Source organism: Theobroma cacao, chromosome 1, assembly GCF_000208745.1.
Source record: "Theobroma cacao cultivar B97-61/B2 chromosome 1, Criollo_cocoa_genome_V2, whole genome shotgun sequence".
Taxonomy (NCBI): Eukaryota; Viridiplantae; Streptophyta; class Magnoliopsida; order Malvales; family Malvaceae; genus Theobroma; species Theobroma cacao.
Window position 1 is genome coordinate 31,228,575 of NC_030850.1, and position 9,147 is coordinate 31,237,721.

The 9,147-nt window shown below is 31.5% G+C and overlaps 1 protein-coding gene across 1 annotated transcript; it reads right to left on the reverse strand.

The window, feature by feature from the left end:
• LOC18613558 (NADH dehydrogenase [ubiquinone] iron-sulfur protein 5-B) lies at positions 3,432-5,911 on the reverse strand. The gene is made up of 2 exons (XM_007050855.2): positions 5,585-5,911; positions 3,432-3,808 (listed from the first exon to the last, which is right to left on the reverse strand). Exons 1-2 carry the CDS (start codon positions 5,732-5,734, stop codon positions 3,707-3,709), a joined length of 252 nt encoding a protein of 83 aa, XP_007050917.1. The 5' UTR covers positions 5,735-5,911; the 3' UTR covers positions 3,432-3,706.

Consider the following 9,147-nt stretch of genomic DNA (forward strand, 5'->3'; position numbering starts at 1 on the left):
TAGTGTAATTAAATGAAAATTTGTTCCTTAAATAGAACCTATTGGGCATGGCTAGAGAATGTATAAGAAATGTTATTCAAGTAGAGTTGTTTTAAAAGTACTATCACGATAAACTAATGTAGTATTTGACAAACTTGGTACCAAAGTGCTGTAATATGTGAAAAAATACTTGACAATATTTTAATTCAAATTTAATAAATAAATAAATAAATAACTCAACTTAATTTAACAAAATCATAAATTTTAAATTAGAACAATTTTATATCATTGAAAATAAATTAAATTATTATATGAATGTGAACAAATATTTTTTCTATAATTTATGAATTATTAAAAGATAAAAGTGAGAATATAAAAAAATCTCATTAGGTATTTATTATTACACATTAACACTTTTTTAATAAGTTTTGATATGTAAATTTGTCTAAAAGTTTAAATGAGTTAAAATTTTTAAAATTTTGAGAGCCTAGCATAATGCTTATGCTTTTGTAATAAAAAGATTCTTCCATAAACTAGACCAAACACCTATTAAAAATGATTGAATACATTAAGTAGCTTTTTATCAGATTTCATTAAAATCTTTCTATTGAAGTGGTTTTTAAAATGAATTATCACATACATAAAAATTTTCATTTTCAATGGTTTATCAAACGTACTGTCACATTAAAATATCTTTTTCTTTCGAAAGACACGATGTGTTTAATAAATTATTAAAATTTTTCAATGATTTAATTTTTTCAATTTATTTAGTAATTCATTTTCTAAAACTACTTAAATTAGAAAAGTTTAATATGTTGATAATCTATTCAGTCAATCTTATTTAAAAAAAATATGTGGTATTTAATTATATATTTTTTTTAATTTTTACCAATACAAAAATACTTATAGAATCATATCTCTTTGTTTACAAAATATTCAATAAAAAATATATTCAATATTTAATTTTTAGTAGCATTTCAAATAATCTTTATATCATAAGTTCGGTGCTTAAAATTTTTAAAATAAAAAATTAGTACTTAAATTTTTAATATTGAATTTTTTCAATTTATGAAATAACACCATAAATTTTAAAAGTAAAAGTAATTGAAAATAGACAGACAAATCATCAAAGCAAGCCAACTCCTCAAAAGGGCCTTCCGCAACAACCATCAAAGCATACATTTTTTCTCTTTTAACTTAATCTCATTTTGAAAAAAACAAAATCACGCTCAAGTAAAATTAATAATTTTTTCCCTTTCAATGATCATTTAATAATAATAATAAAAAAACAGTTACATATTAAAATTTATAATAGTGTTAAATCGGGGAAATTGAAAAAAAAAAGAAGGAATTTTGACATTTTAAAATAATAAAAATGGGTCTGAAAAAGTGAGATAATATGAATAAGAAAAGAAAGTACGAAAAATATTCTAGAGATGAAATTATCACCATTGTCAGAACCGTGTTAGAACATGGCCAATAACTAAGCATTAGTACACGAAGAAGATGAGAGAAATATAAGCTAGCCAATAAAATTGCTCTGCTGAATTATAAACATGTATAGTTTGTTTATTTTTGATTGCTGTCCTGGCTTTTCTATTAGCCATTGGTATAAGTCAATCACTAGTTATCACGTAAAAATGAAATCTTAGATGCTACTGGAAAGGAAGACATCTAAGACTTAATTTGTACATACTAAATGGTGATTGCCCGATTGTTATGGCTGAAAGAAAAGCGAGGACGACAACAAAAAATAAGCAAACTATACATGTTTATAAATGAAGCAAAATTACATTCATTATAATTCTTTATGATGATTTTGTACATTGGAGGGATTTTATAGGCAAAATTTACCTATGCTAGCTCTTTCATTTAAACAAAATAAAAAACAAATTTTTAATAAACTAACATACACACAATATGTATGTCTGATAAGAACATGATATGAATGAATGCACTAAAACAAAAAATACAATATGAATGTCAAATATGAACATAATATAATGAATAAACTAAAACAAAAATGAAGAGAAATTTATTTTTTGAAATAGAAACACATATATAGGTTGTTTCATAAACTTGTTTCACGTAAAAGAATAAATATTTTTAAATATTTAATAATGTTGAAGATGTAATTAAGATCATAATTAAGTTGAGAGGAAACTCTTTAAAATTATTTATAGCCAATTTATGAGAATGGTATCGAAATTAAAGCTTACGAACTACTTGGTATAATTTCTATTAATGTGACTTGCAAAGTTAGTAGTATTTCCTTTGAATAAACATTTTCTTCATAATTCCTTTTCAATGTGACTTTTGTAGTTTTTTTTTTTTTTTCTTTTCAAGCATATGCTTATTCCTTGGTGAAGCTCCAATATTGCTCTCAAGAAAGTTGGAAGATTACACACATTTCGTAGTTTGAGATGCAAGAGAGTGGAAGAAAATTGTATCTGTTCTTTTATTGACACAAAACTCAAGAGCAGCTAACTTTGCGTATATCTACTAATAAAAAAGTCAGTAATACTAAATAACAAAAAGGATAAATTACCCATATTTTAAGATTTTACTATATGAATTAATTTATATAAAATCCGTTAGTATCCACAATAAACATTTCTAACCAAAATAATATATTTTGCATGATTATGACACATTTTGAGTTTTTGTAAGTTTAATGACATGACATGGTTTAATACCCATTTTACTTTTCCTACATTAGAGAAATAACAAAGTAAAACTTAACACTTCTTAGACAGAATCTAAATATGCTAAATAGAGATGGATTACTTGCTTTCTTGCTTGTTTCGAGTTTTTGCTCGTCACTCTAAGTTTTTGGGTATTGTCGAAAAGTATGTGATTTTGAAACTTGATTGTTTTTGGGTAAATTTTACTTATTCTTTATTTACATTTTAGATGTTATGTAACCAAGTATTTGATAAAATTCTCAGAGAAAACAGTCATATCTTCTTCAAACAATAATGCACCAAAATATGAATTTCAATTTTCAAAAGAAATATTGTTGAGCTGATCGAAGAGCTGCTTTTTGAATATCCAAATCTGAAAATAATTATGTAAAATTCTATTTTATTTATCAAGAAAAAAATGTAAAATTTTTCAGTTTTATTTCACCTCAAATCACATACAATTTTTGTTTTTATAATTTACCCCCTTTTAATGGCATGTCAAAATTAAAATTTACTCCACTAAATAACAATCAATATTATACTTAAGATGAAGTAACATGTTATATAATATAGTTTTAAAAGTAACTTAGTTTAGCAAAAGTGCCTATAATGCTCGTGGCGAACAAGATGTTAGATTTAAGGTTTTGTTGCCACTTACCTTCGTGCAAATTGTTTTGAATGTATGATATTCAAGTTCACTTGAATATTCACTTGATTATTATGATTAAAAAATTATTCAAAGATTCATAATCCAAGGAGACTATATGGTTCTCAGAATTTGAACTATAACTGCAATATTATGAGAGTTCAATGGACACATCAGATTCTCAAATAATGTTGCTCCACACCCAGGAATGTGACCAAAGACTAATCATTGCCTCTTTGCACAGGCTCAAAACAACAATACCCGTTCAACAATATCCATTCCAAAGAAAAGGAAACCAAGGTAATTTCAAAAAGAGTTAAAATACCAATCCGAACAAAAAATACAACAATCTCCATGCATTATTATTCTTGGAAATTCAAAGGATCATGAATTATTACTATGCATGATGGCCAACACCATCTTCGCCTTCCTTGCCTTTCCGTGTAGCAGCTCTTAATTTACGTTGCTCCTCCTTATAAATTCGATTTCTTCGTTGAAACTGCAATAGTTATCAAGATGGACCATAATGAATATCGGTATATGATAAGGATCCTAACACCATTTTATCAAATTGACATGCACATCATCACCAAAGATTATGGGATAAACCAAAAAGCTCTAAATTCAATCTACAATGCCATGTCCCAAAAAGTAATGTGTGATTATCTTTACCATTGACCTAGGCTCACATCTAGAAGTGAATGATAAAGCCACAATGAACAAAATATACACAAGCTCATTTATCCTTCATGATTATGCATTCAGACTAGCTGACTCTGCAAACCATTAAAACACAACATCACAGAGAATATATAGGGCTCTTCAACAATAAACCACTCCTGTCGTCACTTGACCATTTTCATCTCATCACACAGTTTCATAGGTTACAGAAAATTGATGTCCTTTAAGCAATATCACAGGGTAGATGCTACAGTTACAACATACTCATAAATCTGTATAAACAAAAATTTTAACAAATTCCCTAAAACTACTACAAAAAGTCGCAGCCATATTGATCCAGATATCAGGGGTTGAAGCTCTAATACCTTTTAAACTATCTTGTACATTTGATGTTTGCAGGAAACTAGTAGCAAATACGGGTGGAAAAGCATATAGTTATCAATTTGCAACATATATATAGTAGCCATTCAAGATACCTTCTTGAAGACCCCTTATGATATTGATGCCTACACATGCTTAATCTATTACTCTACCATGTGCCACATCTTTGAATTCATTATATACCTAAAGAAGTTGAATTTGAACTTTCTATGCTGCTGGACTTATATGAGTTAAATTACAAGTAAAGCATATCCCAGATACAACTCAAGATCAAACATATTACATCATATCTCCTTTTCTTTTCCCTGCTTTTAAGTTGCTATAACACTTCATCTTCTTGAAAACTAATGTGCACGGAAGCAAATTTGGAGATTGCCCTTCTTTAACAAATAAGGTAAAAAATGAAATAGAAGTGATAAAAACAGAATAGTATTGTGCAATTCTGGTTCCAGAAAGTAATTAATGAATATGAGGAATGCAATTAGAAATTAAAAAGAAATAATAATAGTCTTGTAGAGAAGCATTGGCACAGGCTCCATGTATCCACAGTCCACGGTGAGTGGAATCTCAGCCAGTATTAAGATTTAGATTACCCATTACCATGAAAAGTTCAAAATAACCTGAAGGTAAAGGAATTTTCAAACTAATGAAGCTATATCTCACTGGATTATAATTCACACCCAGATGCAGCACTGTGACGCAAATAAGGCACCTACTAACAATAAGTCATAAGCAGCGCTTGGCTCATCAAATCAGGGTAAGCTAGAACTACACATGCTACAGACACCAGTGACTTGGATTTAGAACTACAATTGAAACAAAACGATGCAAACACTACTTATTTACAAATGATCTTCAAAAGAACTAATTGAGCCGATTCCAGCCCAATTTGGGGTTATGCGAACACGCAAGGCGTGAAATTTAGCTAGCTCAATATCAATATCTAACAAGCATGAAATTCAATAAGCAATAAAGAATTAATTATCTAATTTAATATGCATATCTCCAGTGTAATTAATGGCTAAGATTATAATGTGATGAATCGAAAAAATTATCTAAGAGAACAAATTGGACACTCCATTGGCAAGAATAGAAAAGAGTTAGGGTTTTAGGAACATCTCAACAGCAAAAAAAAAAATGCAGAAATCCTGGAATCGAAGCGAGAATAAGTTAATTAAAAATTAAAAAGTGAACGAAGAGGGCGAGAGATTACCTCTTTGGAATGGTGGAGGCACTCGAGATAGTCTTCGCGGAGTAGAGCGCAGTCCTTGGGCTCTCTGCAACGGGACATACACTCGCTGAAATCGACCCAGAAATCGTAGCACCTACCTTTGTTCCCATTGATTCCCCAACCTGACGCCATGTCTGTCGTTCTCCGCCCGATCAGATGGATTGTAGTCGAGTAAAAATGTTCAATCTGATTGTGCGGAGAAGTGTGTATTTACGCACGGGTTTGCGGGCTACCCATGGACCACGGGTCGTCATCCGTTTTTCGGACTAATCAACCCATTGCAACATTGGAAAATAACAAAATGTATTAGTAAAACATTTGTTCTTTTGTTATATATACTCTACCACTCGAACTAGTAACAAATTAAATAGATGCTAAGTAGATATTAGGGTAATACAAAGCATTTTATTTCTCAGCATTCTATTTCCCAAAAGCTCTACCTTCTTCTTTTCTTTTATGTCTATTATTTTATGAGTTTTAAGGTTTACTTAAGCTCTATTTTTGTATAAGGTTAGGCTTAAGTTCCGACACGTGACAGTTGATGTTAGAATCAATGTTCAAGGAAGAGAGATGGCATTGACGGGGGATCAGTTTGCACCATCTTAAGAAGTTAGGGAGACTAGAGGTGCTGCCTAGCAAGATAAGTCAAGGGACATTATGTCGTTTTTCAAAAGTTGAGTAACCAAAATGGAGGTGGTCGTGGGAGAGACTAGGGACAAACTCAAGGAGTTTAAGGCCAACGTGGAGGAGTTGAGGTTTAAAGATGACAAGCTTTGCGGAGAGTTGCAATCAACCTTCAATGAATTAGTAGAGATTTTGAACCATCAAGATGCGGTTTTTAAGGAGTTAGTCGAGTTGTTACAGCAATAGGTGGGGTGCAAACTGCTTAATGTAGGACTCGTTTAAAGGTGCCAAAATCCAAGGAATTTCAAGGTAAGAGAGAAGCCAAAGAGGTGGAAAATTTCCTTTGAAGCTTGGAGCAACACTTCAAGGCCATGGGCATCACGAAAGATGCTTTACATATTAATTTCGTAGCAATGTATTTTGTAGACATTGGATTGTTATGGTGGAGATGTAGGTGCGATACGAAGCTTGGGAGAGTAACCATTAACAGTTGGACGAAGTTCCAAAGGGGAGTTCCAGAAGCAATTTTACCTTGAGTACGCAAATGATGAGGCACATGGCAAACTTAAAAGGTTTACCCAACCAGGTGAGGTAAGAGAATATGTTAAGCAATTTTCTGAATTATTATTACAAATTAACGATCTTGGTAAAAGGGAGGCATTCTTTTCTTTTATAGATGGTCTCAAACTGTGGGCCAAATTGAAACTCCAAAATAGAAGTGTGCAGAATGTCACCGAGGCTATGATCGTGGTGGAATCATTGGTGGATTTGTATAAGTTTGACAGTAAACCTTTCTTCTCTAAACCCAAAGGAAAAGGTAATAGTGGGGAAGAGAAAGATAGTGGGTCCAAAGAAGAGGCTGATAAAAAGTCTCCACGCCATTGGACCAAGGTAATCACCAAGTGGAAGGGTAAAAAAAGGAAACCCCTCAAATGTTTATTGTGCAAGGAACAACATTTGACGAGGGACTGCCCTATATGTAAAAAGCTTGTAACCATCATGACAAACAATGAAGATTTAAGTGGCAACCAACATGTAGAGAAACCCGATAAACAATCACATCTAAAGAGCCTAGTGTTGCACAAGGAAAAAGAGAAAAACTAGTGCAGTGGCAAAAAGTGCTATCATCCACGATCAAAAAAGCCTAGAAGCGCATTGAGATTGAGTAACGACGTGTTGTGCTTACGGAAGTAACAAATGACAGTGGCATGTTGTATGGTTCGAGACAGATCAAGATCAGCGATGACGGGATTGTCATAAATAAGGATAAAAAAGCCTAAGGCATGGGCACAGAATCATCGAGACCAACCAATTACTTGTGAAACTAAAGGATTGAGGAAAAAAGGGATTTGTCTACAACAAGTGCCTAAGGAAACAATACATTCCAAAGAAATGCGTAGGAGCCAAAAGTGCACAAAATGATGTCGTTTAAGGCGTGAGAGGACAATTGTAATGTAATAATGCCTCTCTTAGCAATGAGGGCATTGTTGGATTGAGTGAGAGAGGATGTCATGGTCTAAAAGTTCAGACTAATCCAAGTAAGCTACACAGCCAAGCAAACAACAGCACAAGCAGGCTAGGCAACCTAGACAAACAAAACAATAAGTATAACTTAAATAGTGTAATTTGATTTGAACTTTTGAATTTGATTATGTATGTCTAGATTTAGATTATATTAGATTAAGATTAAGATTTGGATTTAATTTGAATAATCTATTCAAATTAAATCTCTTATCATTATCCCTCATCTTATAACATAATCTTATATTGTAACAACCCTTTGAAGAAACACAAAGCATTCTATTTCTCAAAAGCTCTCTCTCTTATTCTTTTCTTTTGCTTCCGTTATTTTGTGGATTTTAAGATTTACTTAAGCTCTATTTTCATAGTTTAAGGTTGTATGAAATTATACTTGAGTTCCAGCACATGACAAATACACCATCCTAAGTCCCAAATCAAATCTAAAGGTGAGTATTGGTTGATTTCGATTATGGAGGAAGCCAAAACTAACCAAATCAAATGGGCTACATAATCAATTGAAATTGACTAGACCAATGAAAAAATTGAGCAAATTGAAGCCAACCATGATTTGGTCAAATTTCTTGATTGGTTAGAATTTTATTAAGCTTGGACTTAAATGGGCCAAGCCAAAAAATAATCCATTAATAATATATATAATAACTAGTTAGCAACCCATCAATGAAAGATAAAAAGAGCAAGTAGAAGGCATTTAATGTCCTTATTCATTCTCCTACATGAAGGATGAAAGCATTTAATACCCACATACCATGTATTAATGCAACAATAAGAGCTTATTCAAGACAACCATATGTCATCACTAATAAGTCTTCAGCTTAGCTTTGGGAGTTGGGATTGGCCACGATCGGTGAAAAAGGCTTAAGCAGTTGCTAACAAGGAGGTGAGGTCGAAGATGATGCTTTAATCTTTAGATACGGTATGATGACTTCATTAAGATTGAGGGAGGGCTTTTTTTAATTTTAAGATTTTTGGAATTGAGGGAATGTTGATCAAAGGATGGATGGTTAGATGGAAGAAAAATTAATGAGGATTACAAACGTAATTCCCTTTATATTAAAAATAAAAAAATATTTTCTTAATTTTTCTATCTATGTTGAGGGAGATCTTCCCTAACGACCGAATCAATCAATCATTAAAAACAATTAAAGTAACCAATAACTTAATCAAAACTAAATAACCAACTCGTTTGGGGTCAAAACTGACAAATACAGTCAATTGTGTAGTCACAATCAATCATTTACTTAATCTTAATCATATGGTTAAAGTCATCACGCTTAGGTAACATTTAATACTTTACAATGTAATGTGATTACATGTAATGTGATTGCAAGTAATATGAATACAAGTAATGTAATTGCAAGGAATATAATATTGCACTGTTT